Source organism: Musca autumnalis, unplaced genomic scaffold (genome assembly GCF_047663935.1).
Source record: "Musca autumnalis isolate F117 unplaced genomic scaffold, ASM4766393v1 scaffold_2, whole genome shotgun sequence".
NCBI lineage: Eukaryota > Metazoa > Arthropoda > Insecta > Diptera > Muscidae > Musca > Musca autumnalis.
The window spans coordinates 93,257,581-93,279,861 of record NW_027411755.1 but is presented as its reverse complement, the minus strand read 5'-3'; the positions used below and the strand labels follow the sequence as shown (position 1 = coordinate 93,279,861).

The following is a 22,281-nucleotide window of genomic DNA, read 5'->3' as shown; positions in this document are numbered from 1 at the left end:
ATTCTATAAGGTGTTTAGGTTTTCGCTGATTTTCCAACCAAAAATTAAAAATATCCACATTTTTAAGTTTTACGAAATCTGGAAGTTGATAATTTTTTTATTCGCAAGTATACGCAAAAATTCTTTTCAAAATCTGTTAGCCGACATTGTCACCTTTCACCAGATACATATTTTTACGAGAATGCACCCTGAAGTCGAAAGTTCTACTCCAAAGGACACATGGACGATACCACAGACTACATCAAAAACCATCACTTACTGACACAACAAATTATTTACCACATCTAATATTACATTTACACTTTTAATAATAATCTTAATTTACACACCATTTCCCGTATTTTCCATTTTTAAAAAATAGATAATATCAACAGATCAGGTTTTGGCGCCAAAATACTTAAATTGTTTAATTACGACTAAATGTCAGAAATAAAAGTAATGAAAATTTTGACCTCTTTGACAGCTTGGCATGTCGCCGTGGGTCGTTGCCAGATTGTAATTTTTTGGTTTTGGAGGTTTGAAAGTGTTAAGAATATAATTCCGTTATTATTTGATTTCAATCGCTGAATTGAAAAAATGGCTTTTTTCCTCAAAAACCTGCTATTGGCCCGGCCCCATCGTGCAGAGTCATAGATTTTACGCACAAGCCATTCCCATACATTTTAGATAATATTTACCACTAGAGAATATGGCGACCCCTTCAGGATATCCACATTTCTTTTGACAAATTTAAGTTTTGAAGATTCGAAGTGTTGAAAATGGAGCATTTACAATAAAGCGAAGGGTTAAGATACAAAAAAATCTTTGAAAGTAAAGTTAAACGTCTTGCCCTAAAAAATCGCATTACGTTTCATGCAGTGTATTTATGTATGTATGTGTACGGTATTATTTCTAAAAATAGCCTGTAAATGAGTGACCTACCTTATCACCTCGCTCAAGGAGCAAAAAAAAAAAAAAACAAAAATCAACGACTTTTTTGTATTTGTTATTTATTTTTATGTCATTTATAAAAGACTCTCTTTTATAAAGATATGGGTGTTTTTAAGTACGTACGGGTGTATGTATGTTTGGTTGTTTACATTGTGCCTGTTATACCACGTTGGCGACAGTAAGTGTACCAACAAATGGGTCGCATCCAAAATGAAGAAACTGATAAAATGAAGGACTCATGTAAAAAAGATATCAATGTATTTCCATTGGACCAATTTTTGTATCGAATTTGAAGCAAGATTATTCATTGATTTATCATAAAAGATACGTACATACAAAGAAATGCAAATACATGTAAAACTTATCTTAATATATCCCAAACACAAAATAATATTTACCGATTGTTTATGTTTGGAAGATTTCCCGATGAAACGATACCAACTGCTCTATCAATGATGAATCAATACGTAGTCCTCACTTTAAAGTAAGCTACATTCCGAGAAATTTTATTAATTTAAAGTATTCACTTGTTGTTTTTGTTTTTCATTCTGTATCCGCTTTATAAGGATATCACCATATCCTGAAATTTTTTGACAGTGTTAACTGTTAATGGAGTTTCATTTTGACAACTACTATTTCATAGAATTCGGGGAGTAGAAAATGAAGAAAATGTATGTAGATAATGGCTTTTAGAGAGACACCATCATTATTGATTCATTTGAGAATTTTCGCACATTTTGTGATATCAACAATTACCCACTTTGCTGTAGACTCATTTGCATGCATGGCATATTTATACAGAGAGTACATGCTGCTCTTCTTATCGGAAGCGTTCTTAGGCTGATCATTGATTCGACCAAATGAGTGGCTTCGTTTAATTGAAGTGCAGCTGTAAGAAAACAGTCTTCTAGTGCGTCTCAATCTGCCACCTCGAATTGTGGGTGTGTGTGTTGTGTTTAAGTTTGAATTGTAAATTATATACCCATCATAGTTGCGGACATTAAAAAAATGCCGAAAATATACACCAGAGATAATAGCCGCTTCATTTCATATCCTTGTGTCAGAGCTCTTCTATTGCTTTTCAATATGGCATTTTGGGTAAAAACTTCAAAATTCATATGAACGTCATTTTCATTTAAAATAATGTTTGATTAAATTATATTTTATTAGTTGGCTGGGCTATCTTTAGTATGGATTGGTGTTTGGCTACAAACAGACTATCAGAAGTATTTAGATAAAAATCCATCGCATTCGGATATTGCACCCATGATTATAATTATAGCTGGCGCCATCATTTTGTTTGCAAGCTCACTTGCCTGTTCCTGTATCGTGAAGATTGATTCGGCCATGCTGGTGTTTGTAAGTAGAAATTGTCGTGTCTCATAGTATATTGAACTGCAGCAATTTGATTCAATTTCATTTCGTTTCTTCTTGGGGTCATTAGTACGGTGGCTTTCTGATAATAGCTTTGTTTTCGTTGATCTCACTTTCGATTTACGTCCATACCTATAAAGGCGAATTATTGGAGGGTGTATCAGATACCATTTCAAAGGAGATTAAAAGCTACAGCAATGAACAAAATACAACATCCAACATGGACTTTATTCAAAAGAACGTAAGTAAAATTCAATGAACGTATGTTAAATTTGCATTTACATCGTAGTTTGTCGTAGAATAAATATGAAATTCAAATACAGAATTCGTGCGAATGTATTCTTTTGGTAGTATTAAAATACACATTTCCAGAAATTGTTTCGCATTTCTCCCTGCAAAGAAATAGTAACCAAATTTTTAAATTCTATTATCGATTGTTTAATATAATGTTTTATAGAATACGTGGTAGATAAATTTTCGTACACCCCTGCTAGCATTTGGAAGTGAGTTTTTCACTCCCTCGCCTAGGAAGTCACTCCGGAGAAACGCCAAGGAAGATCATCGACGTATTACACAAACAATTTTTATAGCCTTATTATTATTACCTTTTATCGCGTATGCCGACACTTCGGAGCGACTTCTGAGTGACTTCCAAGGCGATTGTTTACATTTCTTTAATGATTCAACACATTTGAGCTAATATGGGATATTTTTCTATCTGATGATTGTATGAGACTGTGGTGCAGTGGTAAGCATACTCGCTTTGCATTCTGAAGGTCCGGGTTCGCTTCCCAAGTCAGACAACAAAACATCACATTTTTAAAATGACAAAATTACGTAAGCGGAAATTCCAAAGAATAATTTCTCTAAAAGAGCGTACTTCAAAAAATAAATAAATAAATAAATAAATAAATAAATAAATAAATAAATAAATAAATAAATAAATAAATAAATAAATAAATAAATAAATAAATAAATAAATAAATAAATAAATAAATAAATAAATAAATAAATAAATAAATAAATAAATAAATAAATAAATAAATAAATAAATAAATAAATAAATAAATAAATAAATAAATAAATAAATAAATAAATAAATAAATAAATAAATAAATAAATAAATAAATAAATAAATAAATAAATAAATAAATAAATAAATAAATAAATAAATAAATAAATAAATAAATAAATAAATAAATAAATAAATAAATAAATAAATAAATAAATAAATAAATAAATAAATAAATAAATAAATAAATAAATAAATAAATAAATAAATAAATAAATAAATAAATAAATAAATAAATAAATAATAAAAAGTAAAAAAAAATTAAAAAGAAATAAAACAAGTAGGAAAAGCGTTTAGTTCGGTCGGGCCGAACTTTTTATACCCTCCACCACAAATTTCAGCCATTTCGGCGTGGACCTATACCTACAAATTTCTGGGGAAAGTTCTATACCCCCAACGAAGACTAAATACCAAATTTCAGCTATCTCGTTGTGATAATGAGGCCAAAACCTTCAAAACACCTAAAATCGGGATATATCGTCCTATGGGGGCTATATCAAAAGGTGGACCCATATAAACATTTTATGGAAGAAATATTTCTTAGCCTCTGGAAACACAAAATATTAAGGTACAACCGATTCTGTTGTCAAATGGGACTAATACATTCAAAATATATTAAAATGACGCGTACTTTATATGAGGCGTTATATGGGGGCTATACCAAAACGTGGACCTATATAAACCAACTTTGGTAGGAATTTTTTTTGTCCTCTGGAGACACAAAATACCAAATTACAGCCAATTCGGTGGTAAAATGGGGCAAATATCTTAAAAATTCCTTAAAACGACGACGCGTCACGCGTCATTTTTTATGGGGGCTATACGAAAGCGTGGACCTACATAGCCCACTTTCAATACCAAAAATCCTACGTACAAATAATAGATTTTCCCAAAATTTCATCCACCTACGTCAATCCGTTCGGACGCTAGAGTGATTTCCACAGACGGACAGACGGGCTGATCAAGAATATATATAGTTTGTGGGGTCTACAATTATTATTTCGAGTAGTTGCAAACGTAGTGACAAACTTAATATACCCCCATTCTATGGTGGAGGATATAAAAAAAAAATAAAATAAGAATAAATAGAAAAAAAAACTAAAAAAATATTTTTTTTTAATTCCAAGAACTATCGCGTAAATAATCTTCCAGAAGTGTCGCTGGAGTGACTTCCAAGACGACACGCCGGCGTGGTTCATTTCTTCACAACGGAGGTCACTTCAGGGTGACTTCCGCGACTATCGCCGCGACTCTTTTCATCGCCCTGGGCGACACGCCTAAATCACTTCCGCAATAGTTTTTGCTTGCAGGGACATGTTCAATAAGCGTAACACGTCTACATAAGCAGTAACACTCATACCAAATATTAAACTTCTAAGTCTTTACCGATCGCCCTAATTTATAGACCTGTGGCCTGCAGGGCGACTACAAAATTAACTCAATATCTAGTTTTTGTAAAATTGTATTCGCTTCTATTCTGGGCGGTACCTCAACCTTATCCATTTGATATTGAGACGATCGTCCATAAGAGTTTGGCAGATATTAATATGGGTATACCAAAAGGAGGAGCAAGGTGAAAAACAAACTTATAATTAATTTTCTTTTCAAATAGTAGTGTAAAGTATGAAATCCTTGAGGCCGGCCTTTGGCATTTAAATCCTGTGACGGCATTTTTTGGGATTTAACGGTAACGAAAGAGGTCAGTACCATCAAAGTTCACTGTATCAAGGTCAGTCCAAAATCTACACCTATGTGCATACATACGTTTTTGCTGGACCATGGTTAATAAGACGACGCGACCTAGCCAGCATTACCGGTGTAATTTTAGTGCGTGGTCTAATCTAATATTTGCTAGATCTGCATGGAAAAGATGTACATTAGAGTGGTTTTAAAAAATCGATGTCCGATTTTTTTATGCGGCACCGCACTAAAGTGTTTAATTTTGTTAGATTTTAAGATTGCCAAAGTTTGAGCACAATCGGAATATGTTAAAACATGCCACTGGGGCCTCAGGTCCATTTACGAAATAGCCCGTCACTTAAATTTCTAGCCTAAATTATGTAAAATTTTTCAACGCAGATTTATAATGTATGTTGTTTTTCAAGACCTTCGCCCCATTTCACATCTTTATTTCTACTGGACTATAGCCGTGGACACCGCACGCTTTTTGACATACAATAAGAATCAACATCTACATGTCTTTATGACGTAATTATAATTTTAAGTTCTCACAATGTTCGATTTGTACATATTTAGAAACTAGGTTTCTCGACTATTATTTTTGGCAAAATAACTCAGTTGCACCTTACCGGACAATTTTGATGCCCTCTATTTAATATTTTGTACTTTATTGATTTTACCCCTTATTTTTAGAGTTTTTTTTTTCGCCAACACAATTTGTTATAAAATATATATTATAATACAATAAATCTTATCTGTTATATTAAAAATCGATTAATGATCAAGAATTAATAATAATATAATACCTAGTTTTGCTAAGAACATTTTTACAACAGCGACAATTTAAATGATTTTTCTACTCTAAAAAAACATATTATTTTACAATTTACTATACGAAACTTTTGACAGCCGTTACTTTTATTCTTATTGCTTTTCTTATTTCTTTCGCAAAATTTTTAAATCACTTATACTCTTATGTATAGCATAATAAAAAATCATGAAAATCGGCGAACATAAATGTTTCCAATTTTGGCCAACCCAAATGTTAAAAAGTCAGTGTGCATGGGGCGAAATCGTTGTTCTTTCCAAAACATGGGCTAATATTTACAATTTTCCGAATTGAGCGTATCGGTTCGAAAATTTGATAAAAAAAACCTCGAAATACATCAAATTGGGTAATACCGGTTCATAAGGTTAGACTAGCCCCCTGTTTTTGTAACTCAAATTTTCCGATTCGTTCGTGTTTGTCACACACAAAAACACATTTTGGTTTTTGTATCCAATGCTGTTTGTAGGTGTGTGAAAACCAAAAGAAACTTTTGATTTCCCTCATATATTTGGTTTACATAACAAAAAATACACCCGAAAACGTCTGAAAAAGACGATAGAAAGAGACCCAACGTTTTGAGTAGAAATTTTGTTGTTTGTTACAGTATTTCGCTGAAAACGCATGCACATGATGGCAAATCGATCTAGATAAATTTTTAGATTCTCATACATGTAAAAATTCGCCATACGGGCCATATATCGTAATCTTTCCAAAATGTCTTTTTACATTTTTTGAAAATTGTTTTCAAAATTTGTCTGTATATAGAACATTTCTTGGGATTGCCACAAGGAACAGATTTTTCAATGAGAACAATTCAAAAAATATTAAAAAAATTAACATAATGGAAACACTGATATACAATGATTTTCGTAATCAAACGAATGCTTTTTAAAATTTAAAATGGATTCGTTTGAGTACGAACGATACGTTTGAAAAATATTTTTTTTTGTTGGCGTTTTTTATTGTTGGACTGCAGAATTTTACATCTTTGTGTTTATTTCAGCTTTAGTCCATATTTTGTTGTATTCAAGTATTTGAATAACAACAAAATGTTTTACAGTGGATATGAAATTGATTAGTTGCGGGCGGAGGGTCGGGAATACTATAGTTTCAGTTGTCACCAAACAACTTCATCAGTTCCCTTTTCCGCCGACTCTGTATCGATAAACAGGTCAATAAGCCCATCCAGCAAATTAAACAAAATGAGAAATTTGCTATATGGCCCTAAAACTGATTACCCTACAATTTGAGTCGAACTAAAGAATTTTATATCCACCACTGTTTTTATGTCGTCTTTGCATTGCAAAGAATACGAACATAGTGTGTTGCTTCAATAAGCGGGGGTAAAACAACGAGAAAGTTGTTGTTTTTGCATTACGCATTGATCAACAAGGCCGTGCTGATGCCTATTATTGTTGTTGGCGTTTTTTATTGTTGGACTGCAGAATTTTACATCTTTGTGTTTATTTCAGCTTTAGTCCATATTTTTTGTTGTATTCAAGTATTTGAATAACAACAAAATGTTTACAGTTCGTATTCTTTGCAAAGCAAAGACGACATAAAAACAGTGGTGGATATAAAATTCTTTAGTTCGACTCAAATTGTAGGGTAATCAGTTTTAGGGCCATATAGCAAATTTCTCATTTTGTTTAATTTGCTGGATGGGCTTATTGACCTGTTTATCGATACAGAGTCGGCGGAAAAGGGAACTGATGAAGTTGTTTGGTGACAACTGAAACTATAGTATTCCCGACCCTCCGCCCGCAACTAATCAATTTCATATCCACTGTAAAACATTTTGTTGTTATTCAAATACTTGAATACACAAAATATGGACTAAAGCTGAAATAAACACAAAGATGTAAAATTCTGCAGTCCAACAATAAAAAACGCCAACAACAATAATAGGCATCAGCACGGCCTTGTTGATCAATGCGTAATGCAAAAACAACAACTTTCTCGTTGTTTTACCCCCGCTTATTGAAGCAACACACTATGTTCGTATTCTTTGCAATGCAAAGACGACATAAAAACAGTGGTGGATATAAAATTCTTTAGTTCGACTCAAATTGTAGGGTAATCAGTTTTAGGGCCATATAGCAAATTTCTCATTTTGTTTAATTTGCTGGATGGGCTTATTGACCTGTTTATCGATACAGAGTCGGCGGAAAAGGGAACTGATGAAGTTGTTTGGTGACAACTGAAACTATAGTATTCCCGACCCTCCGCCCGCAACTAATCAATTTCATATCCACTGTAAAACATTTTGTTGTTATTCAAATACTTGAATACAACAAAATATGGACTAAAGCTGAAATAAACACAAAGATGTAAAATTCTGCAGTCCAACAATAAAAAACGCCAACAACAATAATAGGCATCAGCACGGCCTTGTTGATCAATGCGTAATGCAAAAACAACAACTTTCTCGTTGTTTTACCCCCGCTTATTGAAGCAACACACTATGTTCGTATTCTTTGCAATGCAAAGACGACATAAAAACAGTGGTGGATATAAAATTCTTTAGTTCGACTCAAATTGTAGGGTAATCAGTTTTAGGGCCATATAGCAAATTTCTCATTTTGTTTAATTTGCTGGATGGGCTTATTGACCTGTTTATCGATACAGAGTCGGCGGAAAAGGGAACTGATGAAGTTGTTTGGTGACAACTGAAACTATAGTATTCCCGACCCTCCGCCCGCAACTAATCAATTTCATATCCACTGTAAAACATTTTGTTGTTATTCAAATACTTGAATACAACAAAATATGGACTAAAGCTGAAATAAACACAAAGATGTAAAATTCTGCAGTCCAACAATAAAAAACGCCAACAACAATAATAGGCATCAGCACGGCCTTGTTGATCAATGCGTAATGCAAAAACAACAACTTTCTCGTTGTTTTACCCCCGCTTATTGAAGCAACACACTATGTTCGTATTCTTTGCAATGCAAAGACGACATAAAAACAGTGGTGGATATAAAATTCTTTAGTTCGACTCAAATTGTAGGGTAATCAGTTTTAGGGCCATATAGCAAATTTCTCATTTTGTTTAATTTGCTGGATGGGCTTATTGACCTGTTTATCGATACAGAGTCGGCGGAAAAGGGAACTGATGAAGTTGTTTGGTGACAACTGAAACTATAGTATTCCCGACCCTCCGCCCGCAACTAATCAATTTCATATCCACTGTAAAACATTTTGTTGTTATTCAAATACTTGAATACAACAAAATATGGACTAAAGCTGAAATAAACACAAAGATGTAAATATTTTTTTTTACAAAAACTATCTGTTACTATCGATATGGTTATGAAACATGCCTACAGATAATTGTTGGTATAGATGCACATTTTAATATAGCCCGCGTTGAAGAGAAATTGCGCGTTTCAGATTGGAAGGTACTACGATACCGCTCGATGTGAAGTATTTAAAAGGATTAGTCTACTGCAGAGATAGTAACTTGGTATTTCGATTACTTGTTTCTAATTGTAATCTAGTTATTATACCCTACACCACCTTGTGGTAAGGGGTATTATGTCTTCGTGCATTAGTTTGTAACATGCAAAAGGAAACGAGATAGACCCATAGTTCCTTTTAGGGATATACATAGAATCACTTTCTGAGTCGATATACGCATGTCCGTCTGTCCGTCTGTCCATTTATTTTTGTAAACAAAGTACAGGTCGCATTTATAGTCCAATTCGCACGAAAATTGGGGAAGATAGTTTTTTTGGCCAAAGGACGAACGCTATCTTTTTTGGTAAAAATCGGTTCAACGAAATTTGGAATGAGCAACGGAATTTAGCTTAGAAATATATGTGCCAAATTATATAGAAATCGGTTCAGATTTGGATATAGCCCCCATATATATTTTCGCCCGATTTAAGGCATTTGGTGCACGAAATACGCTATATATGCCCGATTTCAATTAAATTTGGAATGTGCGACGGTATTTAGCTTAGAAATAAGTGTGTTAAATTATATAGAAATCGGTTTAAATTTGGATATAGCTCCCATATATATTCTCGGCCGATTTTAAGTATTTGATTCACGAAACGCGCTATATATGTCCGATTTCAATAAAATTTAGAATGTTTGCCGGGATTTGGCCTAGAAATAAGTGTGCCAAATTATATCGAAATCGGTTCAGATTTGGATATAGCCCTCATTTATATTTTAGGCAGATTTGAGGTATTTGATGCACGAAACACGCTATATTTGTCGGATTTCAAAGAAATTTGGACTATGTGACGGAATTTGGTCTACAAATAAATGTAAAAAATTATATCGAAATCTGTTCTGATTTGATTTTGGCTCCCATATATATTTTACATATTCACAGTGGTGTAGGGTATTATATGCCATTTAGATATGACACCATTAGCCGGATTTAACGCATTATCAGGTTTTATTTGCTAAATCCAGCCAAAATCTACCAGATTTCCCATACAAAAATAAATCCTCCTATTGAGTGGATTTATTTTAAATCTGGCATAAATCCTCGTATACAACTCTGTTTTTTGCAACATGTTGCTAGAAAATTCAAAAAGTTGCAAGCTGGAACAAGAAACAAGGTAGATGCATCGGTGAATTGCTACATTAAAAATAATTTAAAATGTAAAAATTTGTATACAAGGCGGAAAAATTAAATTTGTTTTGATGTACAAAGTTGATTTTAATCAACCAAGACTAATATTTACGATGTCTAAACGATAAAATAATTCGTTTATTTATTTTAGATGGGCAAACTGCGATAAAATAATTCTTTATTTGCTCTTTAGTTAGCATTAGTAGCATAATGTGCTAACATTTTCAGTATTAAACAATACATTTGTAATTTGACGTATGTTTTTTGAGGCGAATTCAATTTACAAAAAATTCGTTTCACGTTTCACATTCGTTCAGATGGGCTGATGCATCTACCTTGGTAATTCTGCTATGAACAAAAATCAGCTGACTGCCATTTAAATCCTCCAAAATGTATATCTAAATGCAATGAGATTTGTACTGGATTTATTAAATCCAGTCGAGGATTTATGGCTAGTCTAAATGAGCTATTATATAGTCGGCCACGCCCGACTTTGATCCTTTCCTTACTGGTTATTATATGTAAATGGCTATATCACATGTATGTTGTCGCTTTGGGTATAGTAATATACAGACCAGTAGTGCGATTCTCTAACACATTTTTTGAGTTACCGACAAAAATCGGTAAAATTAAAACGCAAAATTATGAATAAAAAGTTCAAATAAAAGTTGACAACACTCTTGCTATCGGTAGAACTTTACGACTGCTTTTTATTCGTCGCTAACTTACGGAAAAGCATAGGTAATTACCGAAATTATAAGCATTTTAATTTTACCGACAATTGTCGGTAACTCAAAAAATGAGTTAGAGAATCGCACTACAGCTGATGTCATACATGTGAAAAAGCCTATGGTGTGATATAACCATAATTTATATATTTGGTGTTACAAAAAAAGTTTGAGTGGATCGACAACCTTTTGCCACCTCTCCCAATAAGACCGAACATTGAAGTTTTCAACTGTTGCTCCCTCTCTCTACATATGTATTACCTGTATTTTTATTTAAGTTAGAGTCATTGTTTTTGTAATTTTAGCTACGTTGTTGCGGTAATGACAGCTTTTTGGATTGGCCACAACATTCTGTACCAAACTCTTGCTACAAGCTCCATAGACTTGAAGCAACCAAAGTTGATGCGAGTAGGGTTTTTGAAGTGGTAAGTGCTTATTTTATTTTGTAATTTACTCCAAACTTCTATAATAAGACTCGATTGTTTTTGTTATCCTTTTCATTACAGGGTTGTTTTTACAAACTTAGAGGTTCCATCAATGACAACTTTACAACCATCGGAGTGTCGACATCTGTAATAGCTCTATTTCCTCTCTTCGGTTCAATATTGTCATTTGGTCTCTCCATGATGCATCAGAAGGGGGACTATGAAATAATAATTTAAAAAGTTCAACTTTTGAATACTTACCAGATGTAAATAAAAATTCTAATATTATATTAGATTCAGGGTATTATCCTTAGATATTTATTTCGAAAGGCATTTGTGAAGCATTTGTGTATTTTGTGTATATTATTTTGCTGTTAAGTTTTTAAGAGACTAGACGGGATGTCATGTTTTAGACAACATACAAATAAAATGAATTAAGGTGTAAAGATAATACTGCAGCCGTGTTAATGCATTGCTCTTTTACGCAAATGAAATTACCTACTAACAGTCGATCTACGAATATAATTTTATTTTTGACATTTCCGCGATTCGATGTCAACAAATTTGTTTTAAAACAGACTTCCATTAAATTCGGTAGTGTCGCGCTCGACTTGCGTGGTGTATGTATGTATATATTTAACACTATATGTAACATGTAAGTATGTTGTTTATCAACAGAATTATATGATCGAAATGCAGAAGAAATCTTTGAACTTCATTTGATGGGCGTGAGAGAAAATACATTCATGTAATGGAATTAAAAAAATTAATATTAAAATTATTTATAAAACATACTAACATACAACTTAACAAAAATCATGAGAGGTATTATTACTATTATGTACGAGTGTGAGGTTTTCAGTTTTCTTTTCACAGAAGCGTTCAGATTGTTGGCACGCGGCGGGCAGCATTTGGACTCAACAGCGACGCATTGCCATCAATGGCATTAAGGCGATTCATCGATATATTGTTGTGGGTATATGTTGACATGGTTCCAGTTGGTCCATTTTTCATAGACTCTGATGTTCTTAGTCCTAAAACACACACATATTCTTTATTAACCAAATCAACATTTATATGATATACTTACCAATCCGTTCCAGAACCGAATGCCATACCCGTTTTTTAAATACAAATATAAAGAATACCGAGACTCCCAGCAAAACATTAAATGAATCACTTATGGCCCAAAAGAATATCTTTTTGTGATCATAGAAGAGTATGCTAAGCAATTCCAGGAACCATGTTATACCCATGACGACAAACAGCTTGGTATTCATTGCAAATCTGGCCTTATCCACAAAGAAACGTCGACGCATTATTGGCTTTTCAGCATTCGAACTTTGCATTCGGAAAATTTCACGTTTAACACGATTGCAATAGCGTAGTGTAAGGATAAATAGAATAAGATTGATCAAAAACAGTATACCAACTGGTCCAGAAAAAAACAATAAATTTGCAGAGCCAGCCGAATCATCTGTCAAGAAAACATAAGAGAGTACATATGTATACATGATAATATGATGATAATATTTTTGGCGTTAAGGACACTTACATGTAAACCAACAACGACCATGTCCGAAGTTTGGTCGAATATTTTCACTTAAAACTTCAGTTTTAGTTAAAGTCACCGTTACGACTGTTATCACCGTCGGCAAACCCCATCCGTATAGTGAATACAATAAGAAACGCTTATTTTGATTCTTTTTAAAGTTGTGTTTCTTTTTTGCTGACCTGAAATGAAATAATATATTGGTCGTTGTATTTAAATAACTTCAGTATACAAAGAATTTTACTGTGTTACTTTATTTTTTAATATAGTAGTAAGTAGTACAATTGTTAACTAATCTTAATATATAAAAGAGCTTAGTGATGAGTGAATGGGTGATCATCGCCTAAATGAAACCGCTAAAGCTAGAAACTGGAAATTTTGAGTGTGAGTTGTTCTTGCTGTGTAAGGGTAAGATAAGGCTGAGCTAGAAGAGGACGAATAGTACTAAAAGGCACTAAATATGGTACCCTTTGTATTAGGCAAACGCGAATAGCTAGAATTCTGAAATTTGGAGTGAGAGTCACAGATGGAGAGTAAGAGAAATAAACCACAGTTACTAAATTTGGTAACAATTCTATATTTTGAACGGATATAGCTAGAATCTTGAAATTTGGTATGGGAGACAAGTAGTTGTAGTTAGTTTTGGAAATGTGTCCGAAAAGTACAGTCGGACCTCGATTATCCGTGATGGTCGGGACCGGAGGCATTACGGATAATCGATTTTCCCGGATAATGGAGGCAATGCTTTAATGCATTTTTTGAACATATTTTTAGGTAAAAATGGCATATTATTGTACAATAATATGAAAATCATCATCAGATTCATCTGAATGGATTTTGTCCCATGGTTTTTGTGATACCATAATACACAAATTGTGTAATACGGGAGAATTTCCAGTTTTCGTTTGTTTACCTTTTGTTTGCTTAATCAAATTAATTGGAAAGTGTGTTTTTACTCCCAGGCAATGATGTTTTTAACGAAAAATAGAAGAAATTGAAAAAAGTCCAACATTTCTTTTCTATCACGGATAATGGAGGTTCCCGGATAATCGATTCACGGATAATCGAGGTTCAACTGTAGTTCTATATTTGGTACCATTTGGATTTGGATGAACGAATACAGCTGAAAATCTGAAATTTGGAATTAAGATTACTGTTGCACTGTAGGATTTAGGTAGTTTTGTACCAAAAGTACTAAATGGTAAAAACTGAATACAATTTGGATTTGAGTGAATTAATAGAGCTTGAATCTTGAAATCTGGAATAAAATATTGAAGATGTGTTGGAAATCCATACTTATGTGTACGAAAAGTATTAAATGGTACTAAATTTGATACAATTTGAATTCGGGTGAACGAATGAAAATGAAACCCTGAAATATGAATTAAAATTAATGTCGGAGAATAGGATTGAGATTTGTTGGTAATTTTGGAAATTAGTACCCTTGTGTACTTAATGGTTCTACATTTTGGATTTGGGTGTATGGAATATGTCTGGAGATAGTTGTGGAAATTCGTACTTATATGTACGAAAAGTACTAATTGGTACTAAGTTTGCTCCAATTAGGATTTTGGGTGAGCGGTTAGAGTTTTAGTTTTGAAATGTATGTATGTGTTCGAACGTGCTATATGGAACCAAACTTTGAACCTTTCGGGAATGAGTGCTTATGTGTAATAATAGTTCTAAATGGTAACAAATTTGATATTAGGTGTAGCTATAGTCGCTGTTGGTAAGTAGGTTTATGATATGGACGTGGTTTTAGAATTATGTACCATAAGTATATGAAATGTACTAAGTAGTACTAAATTTGTTACTGGATGTAGGCATATCTATATTTTGGAGTTAGGGTCAGTTTTGTTGAATAGCGTTCATATATGGAGGTCCGATCATTTTTAATTTTCAGGCATCCTTGGACATTTTTTCTACCAGCAAACATTCGAAATTGCAATTGCAGAAATTGCAAAAAAGGTTTGTTTTGGAATTTAAATATGAGCAATGAAATTATGACTTATAGATTTTTTTCTCAAAAATTGTTTTCCTGTTGTTCGAATAAATTAACTTTTGCTTAAACTGTGTGTACTTTTTGAGTTTGGTTAATATTCCATGACTCAAAAAATTATACACAGTTTGAGCGAAGGTTCACACGGTGCGCCTTAACTAACTTTAAATGAAAGCTGATTACACCTGGACATTGTCTGCGGATTCTGAAACTAAAATGTTCAAAGACGAGAAAAATCAAAAAAAAATCGCTGTAGGTATATTCAAATAAATCGCGGTCAAAGTTCACATTTTTAAGGTTTTTGTTAGGTTTTCACGGTTTTGCTTGGAAACTGCAAGCCCTATCGTAATGGGACGAAAGAAAATGCTTTAAAAGATTGACTTCTATGCCTTTTTCCTAGGTTTTACCATTTATGAGATGTAGAAGTTCAAATTAGGACAATGCATTGACTGTATCGCCTCCTTATAAAACAATGTTATGTACGGTGTCTTTAACTAACTTTAAATTAAAAAATGTGTGTGGACTTTGCTAGATATCACTTTTTCAATACAAACTCCTTAGGTCATGATAGCTCAATTAATTTAATTAAATAAAACTTTCACAAATAAATGACCCTCGTCCTAATAAGACAACAATAAAAAAGAAAACGTCTTACACCTGGGAATTTTTTGCGGATTCTGAAACTGCACTGCTCATAGATGTGAAAAATCCAAAAACAAGAAAAATTGATAGAGGGATTTTTAAATAAATCGCGGTCAAAGTTCACACTTTAAGTTTATTTTAGATTTTCAAGGTTTTGCTGTGAAGCGGCAAGTCCTATCAAAATGTGACTAAAGAATATGTTGTAGCAGGACTTACTGTTCCCAAGCAAAATCGTGAAACTAAAAATGTGAACTATGACCTCGATTCTTTTAAAAATTCAAGTGAGTGCATTGTCCCAATTCGATAGGACTTGCGGTTTGCAAGCAAAAACGTGAAAACTTAAATAAAAACTCTATAAATGTGAACTTTGGCCGCGATTTATTTGAAAATCCTTCCGGCGAATTTTTTTGTTTTTTGATTTTTCTCATCTATGAACAAAACTTCCCAGGTGTAAGCAACTTTCATTTAAAGTTAGTTAAGGCGCACCGAGTTCATTTATTCGTTTATCGAAAAAAATTTTGAGAAACAAAATTGAAAAGTTATCAACTTATGGTGCATATTTAATTTGCATTACCTATCGTTAACAGTACGTTGAAATCTTCTCGGTGTATTCTCCATTAGTGACCGAAATATTCATGGCAGAATGGAATTCCATGGGCTACACTTCGGTGCCCAAAGATGGATTATTATATTAGTATTGTAGCAGGTTTTGGTGTGTAGATTTTAAAATAGTTTTCCTTTGTCCAATTTTCAATGAAACACCAATGTTTTCCACATAACCGTTATAAATTTCATTTATTGATAATATATCTTACATGTGTGACAATAATTCCATATGCCTCAAACATGAATGCAAGGGAATGCCATCGCTTTCACCAAGATTTCGATGTAATTAGCTTTGTAAGAATAAGTCTACCGGCCACACTATCATGTTTCCAAGAAGACTTAGTTCTTACGGTATGGATTGTCAATAACCCAGTAAAATAAATTGCAAGTAGTGCAATGTAGACTAGTTCTTTCACGGCATGTTTTGCTGCAGTTCAAGGGATTAGTGAAAAAGGCACTCCGTTCGGTACATTTTACAAGCAGTTGCTTAGGGATCCCTAGCAAGCAAGCCAATTTGTAGATAACTACAACCACAGAATTTTTCAAAGATAGAAAAAGTTTGCATCAATTTCTTATATAAAATAAAAAAGCTACAACCAAAATGAAGTGCTGTTGGAGTACTTGTCGAAATCTCAACTGGTGATGGGAAGACAATATAAGAACCCCTTTAGCAGATGAAGCAACAACATTTCAGCTTGGATTAAATGGAGAGCGGACGAAACAAACTCAGTTGCGATTGAATTTAATGAAGAAATAATCTGTGGTAATGTAATAAAGTTCCAACTATGTTGGGGTGCAGCAACGCACGGTGGTCAAAACCACTGATTTAGCGGCGCGAAATTAATAACTTAAAAACGAATGGAGATATGTTACTGCAAAAACACAGCCTGTGTCTGTTGGTAATAATGTGCCAAATATGAACAATATTGGCTAATGTTTTGGTATAGCCCCCACATAACGGTGCCTTCCGATTTTCCGTATTTGGAGGATTTAAGCCACATTTTCTTTGCAAATTAGTTGTAATTTTGTACTTTGGCTTCCTAGTGGTCACAAAATATTCCCACCAAAAATTATGGACGTAGGTGCACGTTTTGATATAGTCCCCATGTAACCGTACCTTCCGATTAAAGGTATTTTGAATATCATGACCACATTTTCAACCGACTTGGCTGTTATTTTGCATTCCGTGTTCTCACTGCGCGTAAAATCTTCTTACAAAACATTTTCAAATGTGGATTTATGTTTTGATGTAGCCCCCTTTTATGGTACCCCCCGATTCACTGAATTTTTACTTGTTATCCCATATTTATTACCGGATTTAACTATAATATGGTATTTTAGGGTCTCCGGGGGTAGAACTCCTCCTTGCAAAAATTTCTCATGGTAGGTCCATATTTTGATATAGCTCACATACAAATGCCAAGCTAAATTAGTATTAATTTCAAGCAAAATACCATATTTTAAAATTGCAGTTGTCAGAAGATTTGCAAATATTTGCAGCCCTAATGTGGTTATTCCGTATCCAAAGAGCCCAATTTAATTCCCCAAAAAATAATAGAACCCATGTTCGGCCAAGTTTACAAAATGCACTCTATGGAAAAAGCGCGTAAATCCAATAAAAACCCTATAAAAATTTAATTTTTTGAAAATTTATTTTGCTCTATATCTATGTATGTACCTCCTGACACCAAACTATTTTTTTATAATTTAAGACACACCCTCCGCTATCAATTAAAAATAAATTATGTTCAGTTTTATTACGAATTTATTTAACATTTAAACAAATATAAAGACAATTTTTTAGCAACAATTTTTTTAAAATCTTATGCAGCAAAATTTTTTGTATTTGATAGCAAATAACTGAATGAATATTTACAACAACAAAAATGAAAGACCAAAATTTTTGTCAGCAAAGTGTCTGTATCGATACAATGGAAAATATTTCGCAATTTTATAGTTTGATTTTTGGACTTTCGCGCCGCTAGATCAGTGGTTTCGACCAGTGTGCGACGGTTTGTAATTTTGGATGTAAACTTTTTGCTGATGAATTAATTGTAGTTAATTCGTGAATTAATAAAGAGTTTTGTTTGTCACGAAATGTATATTTCAATGCAGCATTTTGCAAACAAGACATGAAAATGCCGTACCAAAGGGTTGGCGAAAATACCATGTCAAGCATTGGTGAAAATTACATGTCAGAGCATTGGTGTAAATGACACGCTTTAGATCCAAAAATGAATAGCATCTTTTGGGGTCCACGCTCACTTGCATCCATGATTGAATATCATCTTTGGTATCGAAGCTGGGACTAGACGTTTTCATGCAAAGTCCTGAAAACCTTAAAAATCCTAAAAATGAGACCTTTGACATCGTCCTATTTAAAAATCTTTCCGGCCATTATTTTTATTTTGTGATTTTTCTCTTCTATGAACATTTTAGTTTCAGAATCCGCAATAACCATCCAGGTGAAAACTCTTTTTACTTAAAGTTAGTGAAGGCACAGTGTGTAAGGGGAAAATATAAAAAATATATATAAATGAAGAACAAAATGTTGTACGTTTTTTTTAACGACTCCGGCTCCGACTCCGAAACCCTGGTTTTAATACCATCATAACTTGAAATTTTTAGAACCCGACCGTATATTGTGTTTATCAACACTTCTTGGAAATAATACATGTAGCGTTTATACCACAGATATTTGCACAATGAATTTGAGAATTATATACAAACAACCAATTTAAAAAGTACAGCAATTGGTTTTCTGAGATTACAATTTATGTAAAATGTTTAGATCAATCATGTTTGTGGAAGACGATTTGTATTGTAAACAATTTTAATCATATTTCTCAATTTCAATAGTTTATTTTGTTTTTGCTTGGAGGAAAGCAATATTCAATTAGTTAAAGAGGAGGTGAATTCTAAGACTAAGGTCTGTATTTTCTAGTTCTCAAAAAATTTTGCAAAAAGAATAAAACAACAAAATATTGTTGAAAATTTCAAATTTAGAAATTGTTCAAGTCTAATTTTGGTGGAACTGAAATATTATATACTGGTTCACCTAGTAATTACATCGTGGAGTAAAGAAAGTACATATTTTCGGTTGTTGTGTTGTTTAAGTTGTGTTACTGTTGCTATAAGAAAATAAAAACGCATTTCTTCTCTGCATGTAAACACAAGTCTTTCTTCTAAAATAGTTTGACTTCGAGCAATAGGATAAAAAAACAGAAACGGAAATAAAATAATTCGATTATTTATAGTGAATGAAATGTCAATGTAACTAATAATTCTTCAAGTTTCAATAAGGACACACCTACATATAAGAAATATTCACTTTCATTACTTCTTATGAAGAGGAATTTCTGTTACTATTCGTCATGTGTTTCTTTGCCAAAAAAGGCACGGCCGTTAAGTTGTTTTTAGTTATAAAATATGGTTTGGTCTCCCACCGAGTGTGGCCTTTAATAAGAACAGTTCGAAAATGTATTGGACCATTAATTTATTGAGTAGCCATTAAAATGTACATTTGGCGAAAATACTTCTCAACATTGTGACACTTTGTCATCATTAGCCGCCATTCAATTGTTAGGCGTCAACATTTGCACTATTGTCGGACGCCCGTCCATACTTCTTCAATCATCGATAATTTCCAAATAAACAATGTCATATTAATGGCATTTTGTATGTATGTTTGTCTATTGGCGAGTAACGACCATACTGACATGTGAGGAAAGGAGGGAGTTATGTGATGGGTAATATAATAATAATAATTGTTCCACAAACATCCCAGATGGAACAAGGGAGACTTCTGATGGGTAATTAAATGAATTTTATTTGTTCGATTTGTTTTTAGATCCTATGCATTTACCTCTGACGACCGTTAATATTGCCTATCAAATGATGATGAGATGTGGTTAATAGATGTATTCACAATCAATTAGTGTCATTAAATTGCACCGTGGGTGATTAATAAAGCTGCTGCTTTTGTGACATCAAATGTTATTAATTAAAACCAAAAATAATAGAAAAAGTTACGAATATAAACGATAGATTTTATTTGAGTCGAAAATGAAGAAATACATTGCTGCGATTGTAAGTATGTATGTAGTAAGACAAGCCGTTATGTCTCGGCTATAAAAATATGTCCTTTTTTAAAGATTTTAGTCAAATTTTTCTACTGATTTATTAATCAGAATAATACCCCGCGAAAAAATATGTTATAACCGTAGCATCCGATTTTATTAACTTCGTCGTTTTATGCACATTTTCAAACGGATATTTTTGTAATTGGGTATTGCGGGTTTGCAGAGGGTACGAAGGCGGCAGAGCTTAGTACTTTAATAAAGGAAAGGGAACTACAATTTGTTTGATTTTACTATATATCATGGGCGTAGCCAAGTATGGGCAGGGAGGGGCAGCTTCTCCCTCCTAGATCCTAAAAACATGTTGCAGGGGTTCTGATGTACTAATAGATTTCGTTGGAATCCATGGAATAGCCCTATCTGCCTACTCCTTCAGGTACCTCCCCCACAAAAATTCAAAAATGTTCGAAAAAAAGGAGTAACCGATTTGGTCCATACTTTACACATCCCAATATATCTACCAGGTATAGATGAGGTTCAAGAATGGTCTATATTTGGAAAAGTTTACTTAAAGACCTGCTCTCGAATCTCTTTGATTTCTATTGAAGGAACTTGCATTCGCTGCCTCAATTACGACGGTAAAAGTTTTTCCAGGGGGCAAATCCATACTTCTTGAGAAAAGCACACCATATGTAGCACGATAACTCTCGAACTGATCAACCGATTTGGTCCAAAATTTGCCTTCGTCATATTCTGTCCGAACTTAGTTTCAGTACGAAGATGGGCAATACTGGCCCACAACGTCCTGAACTCCCCCTAATATAAAAATGTCACTAAAATGGTATGCACGATATCTCTTGAACGGGGCAACCAATTTGGTCCAAACTTTGGATCTCCTAATATTTTGTCTATATTTAGTTTATCTCGGCCCGTATCGTTTCTCACCTTAGGTTACCTCCCCCACAAAAGTTCAACATTTGTGTCTAAGGGTAGTTTAGGGTCTGTTCGATGATCCTTTGGAAATGTATACCGATGCCTTTTTATTGTGGTCCTGTTTACAGTGATATTATTTTTTCGTGGACAACTCCATACTTCCTGGCACACTTGCAAAATAGACGAAATTCAGAAAAGACTCTAAATACATTCGATCTGTCCGTAGATGAAAGTTTCAATTGATAAATGCTGAGGGTATATCTCTGTCGACAAAGCCGACTGATACTTTTTTACTTGTTGATAAACAAAAGGAAACTAGTTATTCAATTTTGCTTCAATACCTAACTTAAGCTGGAAACAAATTGTCAGTTTTGAATGACAGCTCATGCTAGTGTGGCCGTTTATTTGTGCCATTCATCATGCAACCACAAATATTTTGAGGTTGTTGGACGGTTGGACAGTTATCGATTATTGCGAAAAATCGACATTCAAAACTGACAATGTGTACTGTCATTTTTTATTTTTTCGTGAAAATTCTCTCATTATCTAATTTTGACCTCCTGAGTCCGACCCTTTTTACCCGTTATTGCCCGGTACCATATGGAACCACCCCGCACGGACTCATTATAAAATGACTCAAATAAAATTGATGTTTATTTTGTTTGCGTAAATCAAAGATTTTTATTGATAAAATAAAAAATAATATAGTTTATGTACAAATGTTTGAGTTCAAAGATTTTTCAAATTAAACAAAGAGGAAAAAACGAATTTTACGTTTTTCAATCAATTTTATTGGCTGAAAATGTGATATTTTTCGAAACATGGATAAATTCATAAG

General features: G+C 33.3%; 2 protein-coding genes across 3 annotated transcripts in view; one reads left to right on the top strand and one right to left on the bottom strand.

Moving 5' to 3' along the window:
• The first annotated feature begins 1,786 nt into the window (after positions 1–1,786).
• On the top strand, positions 1,787–11,925 carry LOC141394269 (tetraspanin-6-like). The gene is made up of 5 exons (XM_073968420.1): positions 1,787–2,028; positions 2,101–2,289; positions 2,375–2,545; positions 11,513–11,632; positions 11,714–11,925. Exons 1-5 carry the CDS (start codon positions 1,939–1,941, stop codon positions 11,867–11,869), a joined length of 726 nt encoding a protein of 241 aa, XP_073824521.1. The 5' UTR covers positions 1,787–1,938; the 3' UTR covers positions 11,870–11,925.
• mthl15 (methuselah-like 15) overlaps positions 11,923–22,281 on the bottom strand; it is a 32,841-nt gene continuing 22,482 nt past the window's right edge. For both annotated transcript variants that reach the window (XM_073968419.1, XM_073968418.1), the window contains exons 6-8: positions 13,188–13,366; positions 12,723–13,109; positions 11,923–12,666 (exon numbers count right to left, since the gene is read on the bottom strand). In XM_073968419.1, coding sequence (XP_073824520.1) covers positions 12,515–12,666; positions 12,723–13,109; positions 13,188–13,366 — 718 coding nt within the window. In that variant the 3' untranslated portion in view covers positions 11,923–12,514. The remainder of the gene's footprint in view (positions 12,667–12,722; positions 13,110–13,187; positions 13,367–22,281) is intronic.